The 26,203-nt window shown below is 46.7% G+C and overlaps 4 protein-coding genes across 10 annotated transcripts in view; 2 read left to right on the top strand and 2 right to left on the bottom strand.

Moving 5' to 3' along the window:
* On the top strand, positions 1–9,086 carry FASTKD3 (FAST kinase domains 3). 5 transcript variants are annotated; one of them, XM_081133613.1, is made up of 7 exons: positions 1–156; positions 1,832–3,302; positions 3,921–4,006; positions 5,761–5,935; positions 7,116–7,185; positions 7,494–7,608; positions 8,623–9,086. In XM_081133613.1, exons 2-7 carry the CDS (start codon positions 1,862–1,864, stop codon positions 8,719–8,721), a joined length of 1,986 nt encoding a protein of 661 aa, XP_080989739.1. In that variant the 5' UTR covers positions 1–156; positions 1,832–1,861; the 3' UTR covers positions 8,722–9,086. The 5 variants fall into 5 exon arrangements, 3 of the variants coding, with proteins under 3 accessions (XP_080989739.1, XP_080989741.1, XP_080989740.1); XM_081133615.1 differs by lacking the exon at positions 1–156 and adding an exon at positions 703–828; XR_013998535.1 differs by lacking the exon at positions 1–156 and adding an exon at positions 724–828 and having other exon boundaries at positions 7,004–7,185; positions 8,623–8,975.
* MTRR (5-methyltetrahydrofolate-homocysteine methyltransferase reductase) overlaps positions 1–16,913 on the bottom strand; it is a 41,926-nt gene extending 25,013 nt beyond the window's left edge. Inside the window, exon 1 of one of the 3 annotated variants that reach the window (XM_081133610.1) lies at positions 16,625–16,913. The gene's annotated coding sequence lies outside the window, so the exon portion shown is untranslated. The other 2 variants (XM_081133608.1, XM_081133609.1) reach the window with 2 other exon arrangements.
* A 185-nt stretch (positions 16,914–17,098) lies between these two features.
* CFAP90 (cilia and flagella associated protein 90) lies at positions 17,099–22,858 on the top strand. Its single transcript, XM_081133158.1, has 3 exons — positions 17,099–17,352; positions 19,399–19,515; positions 21,096–22,858. The coding sequence occupies exons 1-3, from the start codon at positions 17,203–17,205 to the stop codon at positions 21,273–21,275; spliced, it is 447 nt and encodes a 148-aa protein (XP_080989284.1). The 5' UTR covers positions 17,099–17,202; the 3' UTR covers positions 21,276–22,858.
* A 2,124-nt stretch (positions 22,859–24,982) lies between these two features.
* Positions 24,983–26,203, bottom strand: part of ADCY2 (adenylate cyclase 2) — a gene marked incomplete at its 5' end in the record, with an annotated part of 295,855 nt that continues 294,634 nt past the window's right edge. The window contains one exon of the mRNA XM_081133157.1: positions 24,983–25,768. Coding sequence (XP_080989283.1) covers positions 25,616–25,768 — 153 coding nt within the window. The 3' untranslated portion in view covers positions 24,983–25,615. The remainder of the gene's footprint in view (positions 25,769–26,203) is intronic.

Below are 26,203 nucleotides of genomic sequence, written 5' to 3'. Positions count from 1 at the left end.
CAGCCGGGGAGGCGCAGTGACAGTGACAGGCGGCCACCGCCTATTGTTATCATCACCAACTACCCGGAACGTTCGCGAGGGGCCGCGCACAGGCCTGGGCGCTTCAGAGAACGACCTGAACCTCTGCGTCCTACAGCCGCCTTACAACAGAGCAAGGTCAGGCGGGGCGGCGCGGGAGCGGGACCCCATCCCGCCGGGGCCGCGCCCCGTTCCCGACACCCCCTCGCGTCCCCGCGCCCCCCTGCGGCCTGCACCCCAGCCCAGGAAAGGGTTCCGGACACAGACGCCGACGGAAGAGGGGCCCACAGCCACCGACGGGGCCGGCTCCGCTCTGGCAAACGCCGGTCGGCGCTCCCGGGTGGCGGCGGAGCGACCGCCGGGCTCGCAGCCCCGCAGGGCCGGGCTCCTGACCAGGGCGCGGCCTTCCGGGCCGGGGTTAGAACGCCGGGGCCCTCGCCGCCCCCTCACCGCCCGCCCCTAGGCCGGTGCTGCGCGCGTGGCCCAGGCGCGCCTGCGGCGGCCCCACAGACTCACCTGCCGCGGCCCGGCCAGGTCCGCCCGGGGAGAGCGCAGCGATGCGGGGGGGGCGGGGGGACGCCGCTCCGGCGCCTGCGCACACTGTCGCCGCGCGTGCTCTCCGTGTAAACCAGAACCGATTGGAGGCGCGGAGGGCAGCTGGGCCAATCACAGCGCGCCGGGCGTGGGGGTGTGGCTTCCGCCGGCGCGCCTGAGCCAGGTTGCTCGGCTCCTCCGGGCGTGCGCGCGTCCGGAGGCCCCCAGGCTCCGGTACCTTCAAGAACTGCTCCGGGCTCCGGCGGGCTGAGCTCGGTAGGTGTCCGCGCGGGTGCAGAGCTCGGTTTTGGGGGTCCATGTCGCCGCTTAGGCGCCGGTCTGCTCTGGCCCCGGCCCAGCTCTCCTCAGGCCCCCGCGCTCTTCCGGTGCTTGAATACAGGTCCCAGGGACGCCGGGTTTGGGGGCGCCCGGCCCCGGGGGTCCTTTAATTCCGAGGAGGACGCGGCCCCCGGGGCGCCCCGTGCCCTCGTGCCCCGCACTTTCGTTCGCTTCCGTCTCGCGGCGGGGGGTTAGGTGTGGCCAGGCCTCCCCTCCCCTCGCGGACCGGCCTCGTCTCACTTCCTCCAGTCGCTTAGCCTTGGGCCAGGCTGGGCCGCCTCCCGCCTCGGCGCTGGCTGCGGGGGGAACCAAAGCCTCGGCACCTGTTAAGCACCTTTAAAAAAAAAATCTTTGCTTTACGTCGACTTATAGGAATTTGGGCCGCTTGACTCGTTGCCCTTTTTGATCTTTGAACAGCGCAGGCGTTAGGGGCACCGGCCCCCGTGGAAAATCCCGTATCACTTTTGACTCCCCCAAAACTTAACGATGGTGGGTCCTGGCCACTGATGGAAAACAGATTCACCCGGACGCAGGGCCTTCCTTCCACCTGCTTGTAGGACACGTGTTCACGTTTAGACCGCCTGTCCTGGAATCCCGGCTCTGCCCCCCCCCCCCAACCTGCATAAACTGGATAAAAATCCCTTCTTTGTGCTTCCATTTCCTCACCTGTGAAGTGATAAAAGTGCTTAGCTCATTGTGTTAGAGGCATTAATTTAGGACGTAAAGCATAATAAATAGTGCCTGGCAAATGATATTGATTGTTGTTAGATGCCAGCCAATTTTCTAAGCTTTGGGATGCAGTGGCTCTGCCCTTCTGGTACTTGTGCTTTGGTGGGAAATGTTTATTGATCACTTATTTCGGGTACTCATCCCTAGTACTGATGTTGAATGAGTCATGTTCTCAATATATTTGACCATGTTTTTTTATTCCTATGTTTAGTTGTAAATCGAGAGTTGAGAATCTGATGGCATGGCTTTAATTACCTTGCGGAGAAATCTTTGTCATTTATCTGATTTTCGGATGAATGGAGCTCTGTCTGCTCTGAAAAATCAACCTATAAATCATGTTCACAAGGCTGTCAAGGAGCGTCTGTACCCGTGGTTGTTCTGCTCACTACAACCTGGGCCTTTCAGGGTCAGGTTCCATCATGCCTGTTGTAAAAAGTTCCATTCAGAAAATGGAAATGACCTTCATCCTGTGGGTGAGCCAGGGCTACCTCAAGTACATGATTGGGACAGTTTTGAACAAAATCTCAAAAACATGGATGAACAGATATTTTACAGGAGACTGAACAACTTCACTTCATCAGAAGAAGTGCTAAGTTTTATAAGCACACTGCAAACTTTGCCTGATACTATGGCAGCAGGAGCCTTACAACGGATTTGTGAAGTCGGAAAAAAAGATGGTGATCAAAGGCCACCAAAGGAAATCCTAGAGAATCCCGTCTTTCAAGCTTTATGTGTTCAGTTTGAACAGGAACCCTCAAGTCTGTCAAACACCAGTTTGGTGACTGCTTTGCAAGCCCTGACTCTGCTGTCTGTGGATCCCCAAAGTAGCTTGTTACTGAACCTGGTGGCAGAATGTCAACATCGTCTCAAAAGGGGTTGCCTGGAAGTCCACAATCTCTGTGTCCTTGCAGAAAGTCTGCTTAAACTACAAGGTCCAGGTTGTGCGACAGTAGACCTGATTATACATCAATTACAAGGTGAAAAGTTGGAAGAATTTACCCCTGAGGATACTGTCGCCCTTTATAGAATACTGCAGACATGTACTGAAAAAGTGGACCAACACCAGACATTTCTAAATAAGATAAACAGCTTTTCTCTGTCTATAGTTTCCAAACTGAGTCCTAAATCAATAAGCCAAATGCTCACTGCCCTAGTGGTTCTTGATCAAACTCAGGCACTTCCTCTGGTTATAAAATTGGGTAAATATGTTGTGAGGCATATCCCTCATTTCACTAATGAAGAGCTCGGAAAAGTCTTAGAAGCTTTCATATACTTTGGGCACCATGACCGATTTTTTATAACAGCCCTGGAGCGGCATGTAGCCTCACTTTGTCTTACTATGGACCCCGAGGCTATCAGCAAGGTCATGGAGTACTGCAGTAGAAAACACATCCTTTCAAAACCCATCCTGAATGCAGTGGCGGAAACTTTTGTTTGCCGTTCAGAAGAATTTTCACCTTGTCAGATATCTGCGTTGATAGAACCATTTGGAAAACTGAATTATTTACCACCAAATGCCCCTGCTTTATTTAGAAAGCTAGAAGATACGTTATTCGCTCAGTTCAATTCTTTTCCTCCCAAAACACTATTGAAACTTCTCCATTCTTGTTCACTTATTGAATGCCATCCAGTCAACTTTATGGCAAAAATATTCAGCCCTCACTTTCTTCAGAAGCTGCAAGGTGAGTTGGTTGTAACTCCTGAGTGGAAAAATTAACCTTTGAACTTAGGGTGTTGTCAAGTCACATATGTACCTTTCACATTGAACAATATTTTGCCTTTTTTCTTCCGTAATTAAAGAAGACATCTGAAGTTGCAGATGGTAGTGTGAATGCAGAGTTAAAGCATGCTAGAACATTGCATCCAGGGAGAAACAGGTTCCGGTAAACACTGCTGCCCTAGCGGAGAAACAGTATTCTTAGGGGGCTGTGGTGACAGCAATGGTAACAGTCACAATAACATGTTACAGTCTCTCTGAGCGAGAACTAGTATCTTAATTGAAGGCCACCAAATATGTCAAAAATCTCAGTTTCCAAGAAGTTTCCGCTAATTCAGCTACCATTTTGTTCCTCATAATTATATATTCTCTAGTTAGGAGCTTCAGTTCTTGGAAGTTAAAATGAGATTGTATTGATGGCAAGCAAGAAGGTATAGTTAATTCTAGCATGTTCTTTTCATAGTGTCATTTAAGAGTACCTTATTGGAGTGAATAAATGAATGTTGTATATTCTTAATATTCTTTTCTCATTACGTATGTCAAAATTCAAATTTAACTATGACTGGCATGCTTATTATTTCAGGTGAGGAATCATATTTGGACAGACTGAGTCTAGCACAACTGACCCAGCTTTTCTTAACCTCGATTCTAGAATGCCCTTTCTATAAGGTAAAAGCATGAGCTATGTGCTTTATTTCTCTGTGGGGGCAGTTTTCTTTTGTTCCCTCTCCCCAGCCACCTAACGTTTTTTTCCAGTTCCTTCTCTATTGATTTATCTTAACCTCATTAAAACAGAACTTTCATTCACTTGGAGTTAGTGGCCACCAGATAGCCTTTTCTTTGATAAATTGGCTCCACTCCTATTTTCTTGTCCTTAAAGGACCCGTTTCCTGGTGTGTAAGATTTCTTGGAAGGCTTTATCAAGTGCTGCAAAGTTTGACTCATAATACTTGAAGAACCATGCTGAGGGTGTTAGCCCTGTAGCTCTTGGGTATGACAGTTTGACTCTGGACTGAACACATCCTAAATCATCCCAAGTACAGTTTTAAGCAAAGGCTCTCATCTGATGGGGTTCCGTGAAGGTGGAGTTTGTGCGTCCCATAAGTACTCTGCAGATTCATTCTCACGATGCTTTCGCACACCTGGTGTAAAATCAGAAACAGCATCTCCAGATGTGCTCATCCCTGCCTGACCCTTTGTACATGGCTGAACCACATTTAAGAGTAGCTCGTTTGGGAATAAGGTATAAGAATGGAAAGATGCCACTATTAGTACTGAGCACACAAATAATATTACCCCCAACCTCTTTCCATCCCTGAAGGAGAACTGTGTTAATGGCAGTTTTTATGTCCAAATGTACACAAGTTCATAAATACTATTCACTTTCTCTCTTTTCATGGAATGGGACAAAGTACAGTTTGCTTTTATGCCCAGTACGTTATGGACATTCTTCAGTGCAATACTTAAAGACCAAACACATTCTTTTTAAGAATGGCACCGTAGTCCCTGATATTGATCCTACATTCCACCACAGATGGACTTCCCGGTTTTTTCCAATGTTCATTGCTATCAACAGTGATGTAATAAACATCCTTGTATATCCTTTCATACTGGAGCCTTTGTGCTTTTTTAATCTAGAGAGTAGATTCATAAAGGTGGAATTACTGGATTAATTTTAATAAGTACTGATAGATTATTTTCCCTGATAGTTGTGGATGTCCCATTTCCCCAGCAATGAATGGAGGTGGCCACATCTCCCCCACTTCTATTTCAGTATGACATTAGTCCCTTTAATTTTTCATTCCACTCTAAAAAAAAGTATGTCATATGTTTAAACTATTTTAATAAGCAATAATGAAGTTGAGCATAATTTCAAATGTTTTTTGGTCACTTACATTTGCTGTGAATTGTCTTTTTACTCCCTAACTCATATTTCTATTGGCTTGTTTATCTTTTTTCCTCTAGAACTCATTGTAAAACAGATTTTAGCTATTCTGCATGTTGCATATATTTCCTTCTGGTTCTTAGTGTTGTTGTTTTTTTTTATCTTTATTGATTTCAGAGAGAGGAAGGGAGAGGGAGAGAAAGAGAGATAGAAACATCAATGAGAGAGTCATTGATCGAGCCCGCAACCCGGGCATGTGCCCTGACCGGGAATTGAACTGTGATCTCCTGGATCTTAGGTCAATGCTCAACCGCTGAGCCACGCCCGGCCGGGCTGGTTCTTAGTTTTTAATTTTTTAGTTTAACTTAATGTTTATGATGCCTTTCTACTATACTGAAATTGTTAAGCTTTCTAGGCTTCCTATGTTGCTTAAGAACATTTTACCACTCCTGAGCTAATATTAAATGTTTTACTAAATTTTATCTGGTTGGTTTTATATCTTATTGTTCTTTCTCATATTTGCACATACAACTTGTAGGGTCCAAAACTTCTTCCTAAGTATCAAGTGAAATCATTTCTTACTCCGTGCTGCTCCTTGGAGACACCCATGGATTTTCAGCTTTATAAGTCTGTGATGTTTGGACTGATCGACCTTTTAGGAGCAAGATTGTATTTTGCTTCAAAAGTATTAACACCCTATTACTACACAATAGGTGAGTAATAGGGAGTTTTGTTGTTGTTTACTAAACCTCAGCCTGTGTTCTCATTTGGAATAGTTGGGACTTAGTTGCCATAGAACATCTGGAAATACAAAATGGACTTGGCCCTTCCCTAAGGGCGAGTGGAACAGGGGTGCAGTAGGGCTTCGAGTCCAGACTGTCTGGGGTTGAGGCCCCATGTGTTAGCCATGTAGTAGCAGAATGTCTTTGGGCAGAGTTTTTAAGCTTTTCTACTTGCTTCTTTCTGTAAAATGAGAGAGTAGTGAACTCAAGGACCCATTTAAGGACTATATGAAATAATTTGGAATAATACCTGGAGCACAGTGAGTGCTCAGTAATTGTTAGCTGCTGTTGTACTCTAGGCCAGTGCTGTCCAGTAGAGTAGCCACTAGTACCTGTGGCTGTTCACATTGAAAATAATTAAAACTTAAAAAAATTCAAAGTTCAGTTCCTGGGTCGCATTAGCCACACATCCAGTTGTTCAGTAGCCACATGTCGCTCACGCTGCAGTACTGGACAGTGGAGGTATAAACATTTCCGTCATCATGAAAGTTGTTGGACAGCACTGACTAGAGAGTCCAAGTCTTCTGCCCTTACAATTTTTAAAGATTAATGGTAAAAGAAAATCAACTCAAAGAGGACAGTGTTTTATAGACTCCAGGTGGCCACCTCTCACTCCCTTCTGATATGAGCTCCTCTTACAAAGAGGATGACAGAACATCAGAGGGAAGGAAAGAGTCTGAGTCTGTCCACGCTCTAGGACCACATGCTGGGGAGCAGAAAGCTTTACCTACCCCAGTGGCTCTGGGAGCGCCAGTGATGAAAGGCTCAGTGTGTGTAGGTGCCTAGCGTTGCTTAATTTAAAGGATTTTCTTCACTCTGGATTGAAGGATTCAGTTGTGTGTGTATATATACACGGCTCTTATTATACCCCAGACAGCCTGAGAACCCACTCCTTGTCTTTGTATAGTTGAGCCGCCTTAGTTTAAGGCTGACTTGGTTGATTATAGACCGGTTAAGTTACAATTCTCACCATTGTCTGGTGTGGTCATTACTTTGCAGCCTTCAGCCAGTTGGTAAATGCAGTGTGGAAGGATTCACAGAACCAGAAGGCAAGGAAGATAGTGTTTGCGAGGGTATCACACGGAGAATTTTTCCTTTCTTCTCTCACCAGATGTCGAAATTAAATTAGATGAAGAAGGATTTGTATTACCATTTAAAGTTGATGAAGACATACATAAAAGGTAAAGAAAACTTGTAGTTAATGTTACAAGACTGTTGAGGTTAATAAACAATGATTATTTTCTTAAGAAAATAAAAATACATTTTGAAAATTAAAACACTGCTTTGCAGCATACCCGTTTTGGAAATGACTTGTAGCATTTCATGAGCCTCAATATTAATAAAATTGAGTGCTTTCTCAGCAAAGGATAACACGTCCATTGTTCCCTGGAAAATAGTATAAGCAAATCCCAAATAAACCCTTCTGGCTAGAATTATATAAATATTTGGGGTGGTTTGAAAAATTGACATTGTCTCTCTGATTTTTCAGGGTAGCGCTGTGCATTGATGGTCCAAAAAGATTTTGTTTGAATAGCAAACATTTACTGGGGAAGGAAGCTATTAAACAAAGACACCTACGCTTGCTTGGCTATGACGTGGTTCAGGTCTGTTTTCATCTCTTTTCTTCCCAAAACAATTTCTAGCTCAGATTCACTTTTTCCAGGGTACTAAGTGGTCTGCCAGCCCAAAGGACCAAGAATCTTATTTATTTTAAAGTCAAGAACATTTTTTTATTTTACTGAATTTATTGGGGTGTCATTGGTTAATAAAATTATAGGTTTCAAATGTGCAATTCTATAATATATCATCTCTATATTTTGTGTGTTCAGTTATAAAATTATTGGAATATCTGTTTTAATTTCTACCTGATTTAATGAGTAAAAATGGACAGGAGAGCTCATTAAAACCACTTAATGTTTAAGGCCTTATGTTTATGTCATAAATCATGTCAGAAGGTCTCACGTGAGGAGCCACAGTGGTGGACCTGGAGTGTCCCCAAGTTCTCTGAGCTGTCCCCCAGTCTGCTCTCTGCTTTCCTGTCTGGTTACTCTTTTCCACTCCATTTTGTACATCCTCAGATTAATTTTCCTAAAACTAGTTGTTCCAGTGTGTTCAGAGCCTTTACTGTTTATTGCTTACAGGATAAAGTCAAAGCTCCTGGATGTCTCAACATCCCAGGCTCCCCGTAGCCCACTGGCAGCCAGGCCCTCTGCTCTGAGCTCGGGGGTAGCTTCCCTTTCCCCTAATCTCCCTCCATCTCTCTGGCCTTTCTCACTTTGTCCAGCTGCTCCCACCACCACACTGGTCTCCCACTCTTGAGTATCTGATTGTGGTCATTCATCACTCCCAGGTGAAGTTCACCTTTCACCCTAATCTGACAATACCAGAGCCCCAATTTTTTTCTTTGCATGCTCTGCCTTATTTTTACTGAGCCCCTACTCTGCGCCACGTGCTGTCGTGGGCAATGGGGCTACAGGATGAATAAGTTAGTGTGAGCTTTGCCCTCCAGGAGCTTACATACTGCTGCTCACGAGGGCATGAGATACAAATAACCAAAAAACCAGGGGAGTTTCAGATTGCGAAGGATTATGACAAATTTTATTTCCCCCCCTTTACAGATCCCCTATTATGAGATTGAAACACTAAAATCAAGACTTAAATTGGTGGAATATCTACAGAGGAAACTTTTTTCTCAAAACACTGGCATTCATTGGTGACAAGAAGAAATACTGGCTTCAGAACTCATATTGTGAAGGAACTTCTGTTTCCATGGGACTCAGTATAAGAAAAAAAATGTACTGTAATTTGTGAAATAGCCCTTTCCTTATGGACTGGTGATCTGGAAAGGGTCTGTAGTTTACTTATACCATGTATACAATTGGTGATAAATTTAAAATTAATTTTTATTTTTATTAATAGTATTATACTTTTATACAATAAACAGTCAAATATAATAAAAGTATGTAATGAGTAAGTTATTGTTGAATCTTTCGTCTTGTAATAGTTACCTGCTAACTGAAAATAATGCTCTTTAGAGTCTTACCTTTGTTTCCTCTTCTAATAAACGTAAGGAAGAAATTTTATCTCCCATGTCCTTCTGTATTTTCTTAGAGGAATATATGGTAAGGAGAGTGAGTGGGAAAAACAGACTAGTGTCCTTTGTACATAAACATAATTGTAGAATTATGCAGAAGTAACCCTTTAGTTAATAAGAAAATGCATTAGTATGTGAGCTTTTATCTTCTTTTAAATAAAAGTGTAAAGACATGAAAAAACATACTAGGGTTAAGTAAAGCGTGGGGGAGGAGGCAGGCTTCCTAACAGCTCTGGAGCTGGACACTGAGGTTCTTACACCAGCTAGTTCTGTGATCCTGAGCAAGGGGACGATCACTCTGTCGCTCACTGTGCTGAGCCTGTGCTGGGCACTTGCGCATAATGCTTGTGTGAGTCTCAGGGCCGTCTGATTGAGGCGCGCTCCCCTTTCTCAGGAGTGGGCCAGTTCAGAGGATGACTGTCCAGCCTGGCGTTGCAGGCCTCACAAGTGGTGAATGAGATTTAAAGCTGATCTTGAGAAGCAACAGACTTTAGTGGCTAAGAATGCAGCCTGGTTTGAGTCCCAGCTTCACCACTTGCTAACGGAGTGACCTTGGGCCCATTTCCTCAGGGTACTCAAATACTAAGGGGGTTGTGAATACTTTCCGGGGACTGCTGCAGCAAAGGACCGCAAACTGGATGGCTTGAAACAACCCAAATTTATTTTATCACAGTTTGGGGGACTAGAAATCCGTAATCAAGGTGTCTACAGGGCCACGTGCCCTCTGAAGGCTCTAGAGGGGATCCTTCCTGCCTCTGGCAGCTTTGGTAGCCCCAGGGGTTCCTTGGTTTGTGGCAGTATCACTCCAATTTCTGCCTCCATGTTCACATGCCCTCTTCCCTTTGTGTCTGTCTGTGTCTTACCAGCCATGTGGGATTAGAACCCACCCTAATGACCTCATCATACCTTGATTAAATCTGCAAAGACCCTATGTCCAAATAAGGTCACATTCACAGGTGCTGGGAGTTGGGACTTCAGTATAGCTGGGGGGGGGGGGGGGGGGGCAATTCAACCCATAACAGGTTGAAATGAGAAGTTAGTTAATAAATCTAAAACCCTTAGAAAGCTAGCACAGAATAAGCACAGTCTATGTTAGTTAATAGTAGTTGGTCTGAATTTTCACCCCATCACGCCATATACTTCACTTTACCTTTTTGAGTTGGTTTAGCTTTAGAATAGCAAATGGAGACTAGATGAGCTCTAGGATCATTTTTAAAGTTTATGCCTCTGCCCTGGCTGGTTTTGCTCAGTGGTTAGAGCATCGGCCCACAGACTGAGGAGTCCCGGAGTCCCGGACTCGATTCCAGCCAAGGGCAGGCTCAATCCCTGGCCCTTGTCGATCTGGGTGCATGGGGGAGGCGACTAGTCAATGGGTCTCTTTCACATCAATGTTTCTCTCTCCCTTCCATTCTTCCTGAAAAGCAATGGAAAAAAATATCCTTGGGTGAGATTTAAAAAGACAAAAACAAAAATGTAGTATATGCCTCTGATTACAAAGGAAGGAGTCCTAGAAGCAAATGGAGCTTGAATAGGACAGAGGTGCTGTGGATTCTGATGGGTCCCTGTGCTCAGGTGACCTGGCCACTCCCTCCCCAGCTCTAGGCCAACCTCGTTGCACTGTCTCTCTCTCCCCATGACTCAGCTCATCCTTGGGTATGACACAACCCTGAACTATGAAGTAAACATCTTACAGTTTAAAGAGGGGAGAGAGCTTGAACTAAATAGCCACACCGAGGTAACCACAGCCAATTATACATTATATAAATGATAAGAAGGAAAAGCACAGTCTAACGTGTTCTTCCTCCGCCTTTTCAATTTATCTAACTCCCTCTCATCCAGCATGACCTTTTTTCCTGGTTGCTCTAGTTGGAATTGCATACTCCTCCCTCTGTACTTCTGGTTATATCCTCTGTTGAGCCTTTGCCCCATTGGACCCTCCCCTGCTCACTTTCTTCATTCAACAAACTTTCACTAAAGAGCTCTGACAATGCTGGGTGCCCAATAAAGGCAAGAGCTCTGGAGGGAAGCAGACAAGAGCCCCTGCCTTGAGGGGCCAGGAGTTGGGGAGATAAATAAATGAGCAGATGATGAGCCGGGGGACATTCCTGAGCAGGAGCAAGACTGGGAATGCAGAACACCAGCCTGCCTGGGTACTGAGGAAGGCTTCTTCGAGTGATTGGTGAGCTGAATTTCAGAAGGAAGGAAGGAGGGTCTGTGTGGTGGGAGAGCATTTCAGGCATCAGTAGCCAGAGCACCCAGGGCAAAGGAGGAAAGACCTCACCAGCACTGTTTGATTTAAAACAAATTTTCATCCTGAAAATGTGCGTGTGTGTATTATAAATAATAATTTAGGCTAATAAATAGATAAGATTGATGACTTCTCCCATTGGAGTGAGTTTGCCAAGGTCTGTCAAATTATAAAGCCAAGTCCTTATAAACTGAATTCTCAGGTTACTAAATTTTAATGTCTGCCTATACAAGCAAAAGTGATGTGATTGTGCTGTTGAAATTATGTATCCAGCCCTGGCTGGTGTGGCTCAGTTTGTTGAGTGTCTTCCTGTACACCAAGAGGCGGCCTGTTCGATTCCCAGTCAGGACAAATGCCCAGGTTGTGGCTTTGATCCCCCAGCCAATTCATGTTTCTCCTCCTTACCTCTCTCTCTAAAATCAATAACATATATTTTTTTAAAAATTACATATCCAGTCTTATAGCTCATGATACCATATATTGATGCTTTCAAATAAGGTTCAGTCCTGCTGTCGTTTTTCAAAAAGAAAAGCAAAGAAAAGAAGAGAAAGAAAAATTGGTTAAAAAAATTGTTTTACTTGGGAGCATAACCCCTGAAGCACAGTGATATATAATTTTTTCTTCAGGCCTGCCACTAGGGGGCAGCAAAGGTTAGGAAATGAATGTGGGGGGGGGGGGTGTAGGAGCAGGAGCTGTGGAAAGGTAGACAGTTCTACCTGAACCAGGCTTAGACAGGAGAAGGTCAGTGGTGTGCTGGAATAAAGAGATGCCTGCTGGAGTGGGAGTTCCTTGACTAGGATCCTACCTTCTGAATCTTTGTACACCTAGGTGCATATGGAGACTGGTAAACATCTATTAGGTGGAAGAAAGAACAGAAAGGAGCAGAATTCAGCATATATATATATATATATATATATATATATATATATATATACACACACACACACACACACATATTATTGATTTCAGAGAGGAAAGGAGAGGGGGGAGAGAGAGAGAAACATCAATGATGAGACAGAGGCATTGACTGGCTACCTCCTGCATGCTCCCCACTGGGGATCGAGCTGAAAACCCACAACCCAGGTGTGTGCCCTGACTGGGAACTGAAACACGATCTCTTGGATCATAGGTCAATGCTCAACCACTGAGCCACACCAGCTGGGCAGAATTCAGCATATTTGATGGACTTCTGGGAAAATAAGAAAACGGTTCCCTCTAAAAAGCTACACTCAGTGGAAGAATTTCTGTACAAATGCAGGGAGGGGACATTGGGTGTGTGGTGGGGAAGGAAGTGAATTAGCCTCCAAAGGTGTGGGGTCCTGGGCCCCGGGGCAGCGGACCGCGGCGTCCTGGTGTTCTTGAAAGAGATCAGCCAGGTGCGTCAGTGCTGAGGCCCCCTGTAAATCAGGGAGCGCCTAATTGCCTGCTGCCCTGTGTGCTCAGCCCCGCATGGTTCCCAGATCCAATTAGACCAGATACTCCCCTACCTTATCTGGGAAACATTCCTCTGAGATGCCAGTGTGGCTGCAGCCTCCTCTAAAGTGTTGTATCTAGGAATGTCTTAGAAGTTCAGAAGGTTGGCCGAATGCCCTAAAACGCTGTATAAAATGCTGTGACTCTGAATAAAGCTTGCTTGACTCTCACTCAGCATCCCTGAGGGAGAGAGCCCTCCCAGCCCCATTGTCTCTTCTCTTTCTTTTCTTCTTCACCTCCGGAGCACAGTCCTGTTCGCCGCGGCTGGTTCGCGGCACAAAGGCTGAGATTTACCAAGCTGGAAATATACTCAGACCCATTCAGAGTTTAAACACTCAGAGTAGTCAGTGAAATGAGACACCCACTGTAAACTGTTGACCAGTACCTGGGAAACAGTAAGTGCTCAGTAGGCCCTGTGGGCTATTATTACTGGTACATGTGTTCCATTCTCAATGAAACATCATTACAACTTGTACGTGTGCATGTCAGGTATGCTCTAAAGGAGGAACACAAGGACTCACTGGCTATGACTCCTGCTGGTTGCACATGAACCTGTGGCGACTGCTTTGTTAACTAGCGTCAAGGATGCCATGCCAAGATACCTGCTTCTTGAAATCCTAGAGCCAAACTTCTCAATCTATTTATCAAATAGCTATGATTATAGTAGCATAGAGTCATTATGCCTGAAGGCAACTGAATGACCAAGTATAAATATTTACAATAATAAATGTGATAGACCAAAAAAAGAGAAAGAAATCCTATAGGTAAGAATGGGACATCCCTCTATTGCCTAAAGGATCAGAGCCACATGGGCCACTTTCACACAGAGAAGTAGCCTCAATTTCCAACCTACTGCACAGCCTCATAAAAGGGGGTTTTGCATACACCGTCCCATAGGGTCCAGAGTCGGCTTCTCAGGCCAGGCCTAACATTAGCCCTTTTACACCAAAGCTAGCTCTGCTCTGAGTCTCTCCAACCCAGTTCATTCAATTTCACCCCAACCTGCCCCCCCCCCCCCCCCCCCCCCCGCTGGGTTGGCTGTCTCTTGGATTCTCTGCTGAGCCCTCTCCCTTGCCTTAAGAGTCAATATACTAACTTTTCATTGGTGTTCTTTGCCTGTTGGGCTCCATCATAAGAAAGCTTGCCTTAATATACTTGTAACCCACCTCAGAACAAACAATCTCCCAACCCCTCCCACAGTCTCTGGCCTATAGTGCACACTATTTGTGGCTTGAACTGGTATTTTGGGTTCTGTTGTTTGTAAGAAACAGTATCTCTTAGTAACTCCACAGTCACTTTGGTTATGGAAAACTCTGAACACACATAAGAGGAGAAACAATAGTATGAGGAATCCACGTAAGTCTCTATTTGCTGAAATTTTCCAATCATGTTTCATCAATTCTTTTTCTTTTTTTTCTGTTTACTTTTTTTTTATTGAAATGTTTATAGAAAAATCTAAGTTATCATATACTTTTATCCTAAACACTTCAGTATGCATCCATATTCAATACAATTTTTCTTTTTACATTAAAAATGACTATCTTGTCATTTTTTTCAACTAAAAAGATGAATAATTATTCCCTGTAATTATTTAATACCTCGTCTACATCCTAAGTTCCCTATGCTGTCTCAAAAATATTTTTAAAATATATTTTTATTGATTTGAGAGAGAGAGAGAGAGAGAGAGGAAAGGAGAAAGAGAGAGAAACATCACTGTGAGAGAGAAACACTGATCAGCTACCTCATGCACGCACCCGGACCAGGGATCAAACCCCCAACCCGGGCTTGTGCCCTGACAAGGATTCAAACCAGCAACATTTTGGTACCTGGGACGACACTTAACCAACTGAGCCACACCAGCCAGTGCTCAAAAGTAATTTTGTAATTGTTGGTTTGTTTGAATCAGGATCCAAACAAAGTGCACATATTACTTTTAGTTGTTACATCACTTAAGTCTTGAGTCTTTTCTGTCCACACCCCTCCCTCAGTTTTCCTGTCTCTTCCTTTTGGAGAAATTAGATCAATGGCCCTGTAAAATGCCCCACATTTTGATTTGGTGTTATCTAACTTGTTTCTCTACCTCCTGTACTTCCTGTTAAACTAAAATGTAGATCCAGAGGCTTGCTTAGATTCAGCTTAATTTTTTTTTAAGGATGCTTTGGAGGTGGTGCTGTGTATTTGCTTTGCATACACCCTAATGTCTGGTTGTCCCCTCTTAGTGACAGTCATTAAGTTTGACCTGTGGGTTCTGTATTAGCAGCACGATCCACCCACTATATCATCCCCATCAGCCTTCTACCTAATGGCTTTAGCATCTGTTGATGATTGTTGCCTAGATTCATTGTTCTACTGTTAAAAAAATTATTTTCTATTTCTATCATTCCTTCTACTTTTATTACCTTGTATTTGTCTATAAAGAAGAAATTTCTCCTATCAACTACCTATATACCCTAAAATAATGTTTATACAGAAAGAAACAAGATAAATGTTTCTTTTCTTGTATTAATTTTTAGAATAAATAGTTGGTACTCTGGTCAAATTTTTTTCCTTAGGATATTTATGAACTTGTGAAATTCTTTATCTTTGATGTGCTTCAAGCCATTACCGATTTTGGACACTTAAATGGAATACACTTCAGATGGGCCCTCTTGTCTTTTTGACCTCATTACATACGTTTTTAAAAATTTCTCGGCAGAGCAGGATGTTCCAGGCTCATCTTATCACTTCCTGTCCCAGACCTGGCTCAGCCCCCTCTAAGGAACCCTGGTGCCTACAGGGTGCTGGTGCTCATTGCTAAAGTTGTCAGTACTGGGAAATTTCCATTTTAGGCATCATATAAAACCACATTCATTTTTATTACAAAACCAACAAAACCAAAATTAAAATCACATTTATATGTCTTGATTCACAAGTTTGATTCTTAAAGTGACTAACCATAAAGACTCCATCAATTGCATGAGCCCAGCCTACAGGAGAAACCTGATGACCAACACGCTTTCTAAGTCAGCTGACAACATTCACATCTTTTTACCAGGCAGGAGGGCCAGTGAAAGGTGAAGGCTCGTCTAACCCATCTGGTAAGGGGGCCTGGAGGACGGCAGTGGTTCCCGTCCTCACTGACAATCAGCACTGGTGGGAGATTTGGAAACCGGTGCAGGCGGGTTATCTGGGCTTTCAGGAGCATCACTCATAACCCTGAGTGACACCAGGGTTATAAATACGTGTGTTTATATATCCACCCCTCTTAACCATCAGCTCAGTGAATTTTCAGCCCAGGGAGCAGACCTACTGGACCAGCATGCAGGTGGGGAGACAACATACCCATGTTCGCAGAGGGCCGCTCAAGTTCACCCTTAGCAGCCGAGTTTTGCCAGATTTTGTTAAATCACGCAGATTTAATTCATGGAAGCTTTACACCTGCCCTGGCCAAAGCCCCTTGTGGCCGCTGAGTACCTGGAAAGTGGCTAGTGCCACATGCTGAAACGCTGTTTTGAACATACTGAGTTGCCCGCGGGTGCGGTTAGAGCCTCCGTCTGTGCACAGAAAGGTCACAGGTTCGATTCCTGATCAAGGGCAGGCGCCTGGGTCGCAGGGTTGCAGGTTCAGTCCCCGGCCCTGGTTGGGGCTCCTGCAGTTGGCAACCCATCTTTGTGTCCCTCACATCCAAGTTTCTCTCCCCCCCCTTCCACTCTCTAAAAACCAATGGAAAAAATATCCTTGGGTGCGGATATGACAAATATATTTAACTCATTAGGATGTGTGAGTTAAATATGTGATTACGATTCATTTTACCAGGGTCCTTTACCTTCGCAGTGTGGTTGCCAGGGCGCTTTCCGGTCCCGCGCGCTCCCCGTGCCTGCGGGCGGCGCTGCTCGGACGCAGAGCCGACCTCAGTGCCTCGGCCACGACCTGCCTCGCGCGGGCTGCAGGCTCCGCGTGGCGGCCGCTCGGGTCAGGCCGCACCTGCAGCGCGGCACACAGTAGGTGCGCGGTCGTCGGCTGCCCAGCGAACGGTGTCCGAGCGGACGAGCCCGCCCCGCGCGGTACCGCCTGGGCGCCTCTCACCCGCGCCCGGGCGGCCGCCTCCGCAGCCCGGGCTCCCGGCCCCGCACCGGGCCGGAAAGACCCAGGGCGGGCCGGGGGCTGGAAGCGAGGCGGGTCGGCCCGCCCCGCGCAGGCCCCGCCCCGCCCTCGGCCCCGCCCTCGGCCCCGCCCCCGCCCCGCGCAGGCCCCGCCCCTCGGCCCCACCTGGCGTCCGGAGGCCGCGGTTGCCAGGCGACAGCCGAGCGTGGGGCGCGGGCCGCCTTCCTCAGAGCGCGGGGAACTGGGCTCCGGGCGGGCGGGACCGGGCGCGGGGCCGCGGGGGCGCTGGGCGCGGGCGACATGGACGAGGAGGAGGAGGAGGAGATCACGGCGGCCGCGCTGCGGGGCCGGCCCCGGCCGCTGCCCGTGTCGGCGCTGTCCGCCTTCAGCTACGTGCCGCCGCGGCGCCAGGACCCCGCGGAGCACAGCTATTTCCACCGCCCGAGCCAGGTGCGCCGCGGGGAGCCCCGCGGGAGGGAGGGGGAGCCCCGCGGGAGGGGGGTAGAGGGACCGGGCGGGGGGGGGAGGGACCCCGCTGCTCCGCGGGGCAGGGGGCCTGGGGCGGGTGCTGCGTTTCAGGGGCGGGGCTGGGGGCGGGGCTGCCCCGGGCGGGGCCCGGGCTGGGGGGACCGCGAGTGCCGCGGGCCGGGAAGGGAGACCGGGCCCCTTCCCTGAGAGGTGCGCGGGGGTGGGGCCCGCGGGGTTATGCCCGCTGGGGACCAGAGGTGAGGGAACAGGGCGTGTGGAGCAGGGTTGGGGGGTTGCTCAGCAGGGGCTTCGGAGCCATTGAGGTGAGTTAGGGCCGAAGCCTCTTCAGGGGAGGGAGGGAGGCAGGGCCGCGAGGTTCCTAAGACCACCCCCCACTCGGCTCGGGATCCGGAGGAGGGGCCCGTCTGCCACAGGCCGGGTAGCCAGGAGCAGCCAGTGCGGGGTCCGCCCCGCAGCGACTGCCCTGCGGGTCCAGAGCCAGGAAACCCCTCTAGAAGCCTGTCCGCAAACCCAAGACCGGGGGCCGGGGCTGAACGGCCGCCTGCCTGCAGGGGGCGCGCGGCCTGGAGCGCTCCTTAGGTGCTGGCCCGGCCCCGCAGACACGTGGGTGTCTCGGGAAGAGCCCCTGGGTCTTCAAACGCCACCCTGCAGCTAAGGGGGTGGGAGGAGAGAAGCCGAAGAAAATGAAGCGAATCAGAACTTGCCGAGGGTCCGGCTGTTTTTCCTAAATGTCCCCGGTGTCTTGCAGCTCTGGGTGCAGGGGCATCATTATTAACAAGGCACATTGATTGGGGATGCTCAGCCTGCAGTGACCAGCCGCCCAGGGAGGGTTAACCAACGCCTGGGAGGCAGGAGGGCTTTCCCTTAGATGTTCCCACAACGCGTTCCTCTTCTTGCTCCCTCCCACCCACAGTCCATGGAGCACAGATGAATGAATGGCCATTGCCCTCCGACCAGCACACACTTGAGTGCCTGCCACACTTGAAATGTAGGAGAACTCACCTTGTTAGGAGCTTCGCCTGACAAACTGAGCTTACATTGTAAGGAGCTTAGCCTCATAAACAGAAGCGATAAGTTTCTAGTTTGGACAGTTTTTATAGGTTAAATTGTGTCTCCCTAAACTAGAGTCCTAATCCCCAGCACCTCATGTGACCGTATTTGGAGACAGGCAATCCAATTAAAGTGAGGTCATTAGGATGGGCCTAATTCAGTGTGACTTATGTCTGTATAAAAAGGGGAAATCTGGACACACAGACAGATGCATAGAGGGAAGATGACGTGAATAGATGGGGAGAAGACGGCCAAGGAAAGAGGCATAGAACAGCTTCACCCTCACAGCCTTGGAAGGAACCAACCCTGCAGCATCTTCCTTTCAGCGTTCTGGCCACTAGAACTGTGACACAGTAAATTTCTGTTGTTAAGCTGCCTCAGTTTGGATACTTTGTTTTGGCTGCCTGAGCAAACTAACACATAAACATCAGCTGGGAGGATCTTTTGTATTCGTTAGCACCTCTCTGCTTGTCTTTGAGCAAAGTGATGGACAAGAGGAAACAACAAGAAAGAGGACATATGCAGTGTGTGTGTCTTTGCAACACTGTTTACTGACTCTTCTAGGCTTGACTATCCACCAGGTACCGAGACAGGAGGGGAGTTTAGAGCAATAATTCCTAACCTCACTGCCATATTTTTTCCTCTGATGAGCAATATGTTTTGAAAGAATTTTTACCTGTAAATGATTTCATTTATTAAGTGAATTTTACATTTTAAGTATGCAAAACTTGTATCACTGCTAATTAATTTATGACTCATGTATAATACTAATGCACACAATGAGAGAACCAGCCAAAAAGCAATGAGTCTTGATGTTTTAAGTCCATCCATATTGTTTTATTGAGAGAAGTCACCGATTTAAATGATTATCCCCTTAGACTAAACAGAAGATGCCATGATGCCTCAGTGGCTCGACCCGCGAATAAACCCTCAGCACTTTTCTCTTTTTATTCCCAGACAGGAATCATTTCCCTCTATGACTGTGTTTTTAAGAAGAACCCAGGATATAATCAGAAATTGCACCGAGATGACAGAGAGCATGCAAATAGCCTGGGACTCCATGTGAACGAAGAGGTAATACTGAGACAGGGTATTAATAGGATTTGACAGAGTAACTGTGTGTGCGCATTTATTAATATCGTGTCCACTTTGGGCCTGACTCTCTGTGCTGCTCTCCTCGTTTACTGTGATGAGAAGCTAAGCATATGCTACTGTTACAGTTCACTCTATCCTGTCATGTTGCTGTATATTAATTTTGATGACTGTTGTTTTTGTTCTGTAGAATTTAACAATTTAATGGAAGCAAAACTAATAAGATTTTTCAGCAGATAAAGTAGAGTTTTGCTTAACCTCTGAGTTCAGGCTGTCATAGTTCTTCTAGGGACACTGGGCTTCCAGGGATGAAACCACACAGGCAACGATGTATCTATCTCCCAAGTTCATTATCAGGCCACTGCATGTAGCGCAGCTACTCTTTTATCCCTTCACAAGTTCCAGAAAGGGAGGCTCTGCTTGTAGTCAGCTGCACAGGTGGGCGGCCAGCAGAGGAAACAACACTCACAGAGTGAGGAGGTGGTGTCCCCGTTAGTGTGGCCGGTCCCATCTGCCTGCTGCCTTTCCACACTCTGACATCATGTCCACACACTCTGATCTGAGGACAGTATGATTATTAAAAGTAGGGTGCTGGTTAATATTATAATCTTTTATAGGATACACAGAAATCAGAACGTAAAAGCTTTCTGTGGGATTTCTTTCTAGATCACTGGATGCTTGCCTGTGGCTGTTACTGTTTAACCATGCCATCACGTCACTTTCAGTGAAACTCATTATTTTAATGAGAAATTAAGTGATGGAGGTACTATGGGGTATTACCACGTAGGTCATGGCCATTAACATCTTTCCTGTTGCTTTTGTTTACCTTACTTCATCCCTAGTTGGTAGCAAAGTCAATGTTTTCCTCCCATGAGAACATGCCTAGTGTTTCTTATACCCATTCGTAGACTTTGAGCACCTCCCATGTACTGCTGAGCACACAGGGAGTGAGGCAGAAGTGTCTGTGCTCCTAGACCTGGCATCCCCACGAGGAGACAGAAAAATAAAAGCCAAATATTGAACTGAATCCAGGTAGTCATACATGGCATGCAGAGAAATAACGCCTTTTAAGATGAGGAAAGTGAAATAATTGGGGGGGGTGGCTTGGAAGATGAGAGGGGCTGGGGAGATGAGAGGTGCCAGGGAGATGAGGAGGGGGTTGTGGAGATGAGGTTGTCACTAGCGGGATGTGCCCCTGGGAAAAGAAAGAAGTTGGGAAAAGATGGAAAAGAAAGGCAGGAGCAGGGCAGGGAGAAGGCTGGGGAAGTAGGAAGATCATGAACCTAAAGTCACAGGGTACCTGGCACCCAGTGCAAGATTGTGGCCTTTCCTCTGAAGGACGTGAGGACACCAGAGGGCTGTGAGCAGAGGGGCAGGAGCTGACACAGTTAAGAAGTCCCCCTGGCGTCAGTGTGGAGTAGCCCCCAAGAAGCCCAGGCAGAGATAGGATGCAGGTGTGCATGTGACTCACCGTCAGCTTCCACATCCCGGGCCGAGGGGTGGGTGAGCCCTGCTGGTGAAGGGGGCGTGTGCTGACCTGAGTGTCCTGACCCCCTGGACAGGAGCAGGAGAGGCCTGTCGGGGTGCTGATGTCGTCTGTCTATGGGAGGCACATCAGCCAGCCAGTGGAGCCTCTGAACAGGGACCACGTCCGTGTCAACCATGTAAAGGCCGACTTCTACAGGAAGAATGACATCCCCAGCTTCAGGGACCCAGGCTTTGGGCACATTTCTCCAGCCTGACACCCTCCCTGTGGCCCGAAGCAGTCGCTGGCAAGTGAGGTTCACAGAGTGGCAATACAGTGGCCTTATTTCCCTTTCATGGACTCTGTGAGCCTGCGGGTGCCTTTTCTTGTGCATTGACAGTGGGAAGTAGCCCCCTTCCCTCGGGTTGCCTTGACGAAGCACCTGGCCAAACACCTATAATACTTAAGGTGGACATCTGGTGTGACGGTTTCACGGGAAATTATTTCAGATGAAATGATGCAGGAGACTGATCCACTGGGAGCACCTGAATAAAATGAAAACTGTTCTCACTTGATAGGCTTGTTCGTGTTCACAAGTCTTCCTGGGGGTGGGGGGTGCTCACGGGGGCAGTGTGACGTTACGTAACAATTACGGAAACCCTACTGCCTGATGCCTCTGTTTCCCTTTCTCCAAGAGGAGGTGTACTGAAATTGCCCTTTGGCACAGTCAACCTCTAGATACCACAACACTTCTCCCCCCCCCGAGGTCTGAGCCACTCTGAACAGAATTTTGCACAACGGAGAAAAGTCCTAGTAGGGACAGGTGGCCTCCGTGGCCAGCAATGCCCATGTCACGCCTCATGGGAGGAGCTGTCACAGGTCACAAGGAGAGACTGGACTTTAGTGTTCAACAGACTTGGGTACAATTCTGGCTTCGCATTTTCTAGGGGAAATATTTTTACCTGTGTGAGCCCACATCAGCTCAGCATCCAAGAGGGAGTCCCAGAGCCTGAAGAGCTGGCGTGGGAGTCAGAGAGCCACTGCAGCGTGGTCAGAAACAAGCACCACAGGGGCTACAATTGTTACTTTGAACAGCCTTCTTTTTAGAAGCAGCTGCTTTTAACCTAGTTAGGAATGTTTGCTTTGCAGATAATTTGGAACTTATTCAAGTATTAAGATATTGGCTGTATTTTTAATGAATGGATCCCTTGGAGGAAATCATCCCTCATCTATTGTGATTAAGTTTCCCACAGCTTAGCAGTTAATGGGCAGGTGATCTAATGTATTCCAATGTTGATTCCTCAATTACTGGTTTTATTTTGGTTCTCTAAGGACACATGACACTAAGTTGCTGGTAATTTCAAGGCTGAGTGACTCCTAAATATTTCTTTATTCTTTTGAAAATGGTTTCCTCCCCCCCACTGTAGATGCCTTTTCATTTCTTCCAAACAAATAGCAGTAGCTTATTTGGAATGCCTTTGGGTACATTAAACCATATTTATAATAACATAATAGAAAATATATAAAATTAGAGTTGTGGAAAATTAAAAAAATTACTTTCTTCAGTTTTGATTACCAAGAAAGACAGGCATCTCAAGGAAATGCCTCCATCTGAAAGTCACTGCCATAAACTAATGGCATGCTAAATAATTTCCAGGTACTTTAAGTCAGATCCCACTCCCTTAACTTTCTTCTCGTTTTAAAAAGCAGGCCTTGAATGAGGCCAGGTTTCTCACTTTTGTTAGACATAAATGCCTGTCCGTTGGCGTGTCGACTTTTACAATTTAAAGCCAATCCATGAATGCCTGCTAGTCATCTTATCAAAGAGAAACATCTATTAAAAGAATTTGTTTTATTGATCATATTTCCACCCTTAGTGTGATTTGAAAGCAGAGTGGTTGCTGCTGTCTTTAGTAAAAGGTAACAGGGGTGATTTGCAACAACGCAGAGGTTTTAAACAGATGGATTAAAAGCACTGCAGTTTTAAGGGCACTGGACTGAGGCGTTTTTAGGAGAGGGCTTCCTACTGGATGGGAGGTTGAGGAGGGCCTTGAGGAGAGTCTTACCTCCTACCGATGGTGTAAGGCCACTGGGCTGAAGAGCGTGAACTGCATTTCATCCTGTTTGCATGATTTGCTTGCTGGAAGGTTAGTTGCCAGAGATGAAGGTGCTTTGACCAGGAGCCACACTTTCAGATTTCAGGGAACTGATAGGTTTCCATTCTAGTCTAGTATTAGTCACTGATCTCCTGGGAAACTGAACAAACTCCTGGACCTATTTGTAAAATGCAGGGGGTATCAGGCTGGATTGGGGATCAGAATCACCTGGAGAACTTGGTATCCAAAACATGGGCAGTGTGAGGGGCCCCACTGCCAAAGTTTCCAACCTGGTAGGTCTGGGTTGGGGCCTGAGAATCTGCATTTCTCACAGGTTCCCAGGCAATGCTGATGCTGCTGGTTGGGGACCACACTTTGAGAGACCCATGTATGCACATACCTTTGCAAGGAAAATTCTGATAATGACTTTGATTGTTTCAAAGTCTATTGTGTGTTAAGGCTGGTGATACAGCTTTGGATAAAAGCAATTCTCCTGTGAGTTCTTTTCACCAAACTTAGCACATGGGGGGAGCACTTTTAAGAGCACTTTGTCAATCACCCAGCTGTGGGTGCTCACCAAGACAGGTGACATAAAGTGCCCTGGGATAGGTGCTATAGGCTTTACGGAAGGAAGAACCCACAAGGTGCAGCTGCCAGTCATGTCACAGGTGCTTTACATGGCCAGATGGAAGTCACTGAAACCCTAGGGCATCCTAGTCCAGGTTTTGATTAGAGTGACTGAGATATGCCCTATACCCTTTTTCTTCTTTCAGTCACCTTTTTGGAGAATTAGGTATATCAAGGCCAAGGCCAAGTTGCAATTACAGAATAAAAACATTCCTGATTGAGGCAGACAATTGAATAAGTCATGCTGCGGTTCTTCTCCCTTCAGTGAGTGAAGGCAGTTATTAGTTTCCATGGGTGCTCTTACCGGAGTGTGAGCCCAGGTCCTGTAGGGCCACCATGTCTCTGCTGAGAACGTGCTGGCAGGAGTGAGCCCCATACCTGCCAGGAGGGCTCAGTCATTAGCTCATTTAACCTGACCTGATCCCATGACCTACCCACAAGGAAAATACTACTCAGAGAGACAGAGAGATGTGTTCAAGTCACACAGCTAGTAACACATCCGAGCCAGACATCAAACCCAGGGCTCAGGCTTCAGGTCCCAGCTCCCAGGAACAGGCTGCTTCCCAGTAGATCGATGGGTCCTCTATTTGCCCAACCAGGCTGGCACGTGCAGGTTTGCTTTTAAACATTAGGCTACACATGATCATGCTATTTTTCACCCTTTGGCAGAATGTGACTTAATTATGTGAAGAAAACCCCCAAAACTTTACAGTTGGATTTACTGCAACCAGATTTGCCAGGTCTTCTATTTTCAAGGCTCTGCCTTCTTACACTACCTCGGATATCAAAGGCGGTTTGTGGGGCCTGACAGTTTCTCATGGTTTGTCAAGCCGCTGTGATTGTTAACTTACACAGTCAGTTCCAAATTACTCATATGCATCCTGGTCTGATAGGTTACTAAAAGGCTACAGTAGACAGACCCGAGCATGTGGACAGAGGGGTGTGTTGTTAGCAGAGAATCTTCTTACTATTAAGATATCTTCCCTGAAAATGCTCTCTAGAGATGCCAAAATGAACAGCAGACCTCACGACACATGGAACATGCTTTCCTCTCTTCCCGGGGAGCCGCCTACTCAGGTATCTGCATTACAGACTGTTCTGATATGAATGACTTGAGCGTATGAGAAAAAATGGAAAACAAACCTCTATTCTGGAGCAAACCAGGGGAAGAAGGAGGGTGTGTGTCTCTGTGTGTGTATGTGTGAGTGTGTGTGTGTGTTTTGGGGGCAGGTGGGGGGAGATAAGACACTATAAACCAAAGTACATAAAACTTTTAATGAATTAACCTTACAAAAGACAATGGCATCAAAACATCAGACGGGTTTGGTACAAAACTGGTCCTAGGTTGTGAGAACTAATTCTGATGATGGATGACTATGTGCTGCTGGCACGACACAACAGAGCAAGGTGACAGAGCCACGGATCCCCACTGGGGCCCGTGGACAGCCACTGGCAATGAGACACGTGGGTAAACACAGTCAAATTCCATGTGGGGGTGACAGAATCAACTTAGTCACAAATACTGTGTGTTGTAATATCAGACTAGCGGATGCGGTTGGCGAGCTACCATATTTTCCAGAAAAGAACATGCACCAGAAGATAATATACACCCCCTAGTTTTATTGCCTTAAGAATGTTTGTTTGTTTCACCTCCATCATCCGTGCTAGTCCTTTGAACGCCTTTCTCTTCTACATCACACACTCCTTGTCCGCTTCCTTCGGAGTAAGCACAGTGCGAGTGGCAGAACAATCTGGGCACACCAATCCGTGTGCCACCGAGTCACAGGAACGAGTCTGCAGAGGCTCCAGAGGACAGGACAGAGCACACACACCAAAAACAAGGGACAAAAGTTGCAGTCAGAAAGTGCATTGTACCTTCCTAGAAACACAGTCTTCAGGAAGCCAAGTTGCTCTGGGAAAGGGACCTTGACATTTCCGTGTTCACAAAGTACGTCTTCAGATCCCCCTTTCCCTTCACGTTGATTATGCCTCGGCACGTGCACGTGTAGCCCAGGGTCTGCAGGATGACGCTCGTCTCCTCCGTGACCTAGAAGCACGACGGGGGAAAGAGTGTTTAGCAGGGATAACACAGCCCTTTTGAAAGGTCATCTGCTGTCAAGGATAAAGAGCCAAGAAATGTTCGTGTTCTTTGATCCGTTAATCACACTCCTGAGAAATCAGTACGAGAGAGACTAATCCACGAGGAAAAAAAATTAAGGACAGTGTTTAATTCACCCTCTCAGAAAAGTTAAGCCTGGTACCTGCTACGATTTCCACCCTGTGAAGATTAAGTGTGGACATATAAGAGACATGAAAGCAAGAGCAAGTCAAAATATGCTGAACTGGCGGGATTTTACAAGTTGTTGATGTTTACAAGTTGTCATGAATGTCATTTCAGGAAATAGTTAAACATAGATATTAATAAAAATGGGAGGAGATACCCTGAGAAGGTGAACACAACTCCTGCAAATGGCCAGGAGTG

The sequence above is a fragment of the Miniopterus schreibersii genome, assembly GCF_964146895.1.
Source record: "Miniopterus schreibersii genome assembly, chromosome: 3".
NCBI classification, from domain to species: Eukaryota; Metazoa; Chordata; class Mammalia; order Chiroptera; family Miniopteridae; genus Miniopterus; species Miniopterus schreibersii.
Note: the sequence above shows the minus strand (reverse complement) of the source record. Positions and strands in the feature narration are given on the sequence as shown.

What these genes read in the sequence shown, in the direction of transcription:
- CFAP90 (XM_081133158.1), top strand. Translation starts at nt 17,203, where the DNA reads ATGGACGAGGAGGAGGAGGAGGAGATCACGGCGGCCGCGCTGCGGGGC. An exon ending in ATTTCCACCGCCCGAGCCAG is followed by an intron (nt 17,353 to 19,398) that starts GTGCGCCGCGGG and finishes TTTTATTCCCAG; the next exon opens with ACAGGAATCATTTCCCTCTA. An exon ending in GACTCCATGTGAACGAAGAG is followed by an intron (nt 19,516 to 21,095) that starts GTAATACTGAGA and finishes CCCCCTGGACAG; the next exon opens with GAGCAGGAGAGGCCTGTCGG.
- FASTKD3 (XM_081133613.1), top strand. Translation starts at nt 1,862, where the DNA reads ATGGCTTTAATTACCTTGCGGAGAAATCTTTGTCATTTATCTGATTTT. An exon ending in TAGAATGCCCTTTCTATAAG is followed by an intron (nt 4,007 to 5,760) that starts GTAAAAGCATGA and finishes TACAACTTGTAG; the next exon opens with GGTCCAAAACTTCTTCCTAA. An exon ending in ACCCTATTACTACACAATAG is followed by an intron (nt 5,936 to 7,115) that starts GTGAGTAATAGG and finishes TTCTCTCACCAG; the next exon opens with ATGTCGAAATTAAATTAGAT.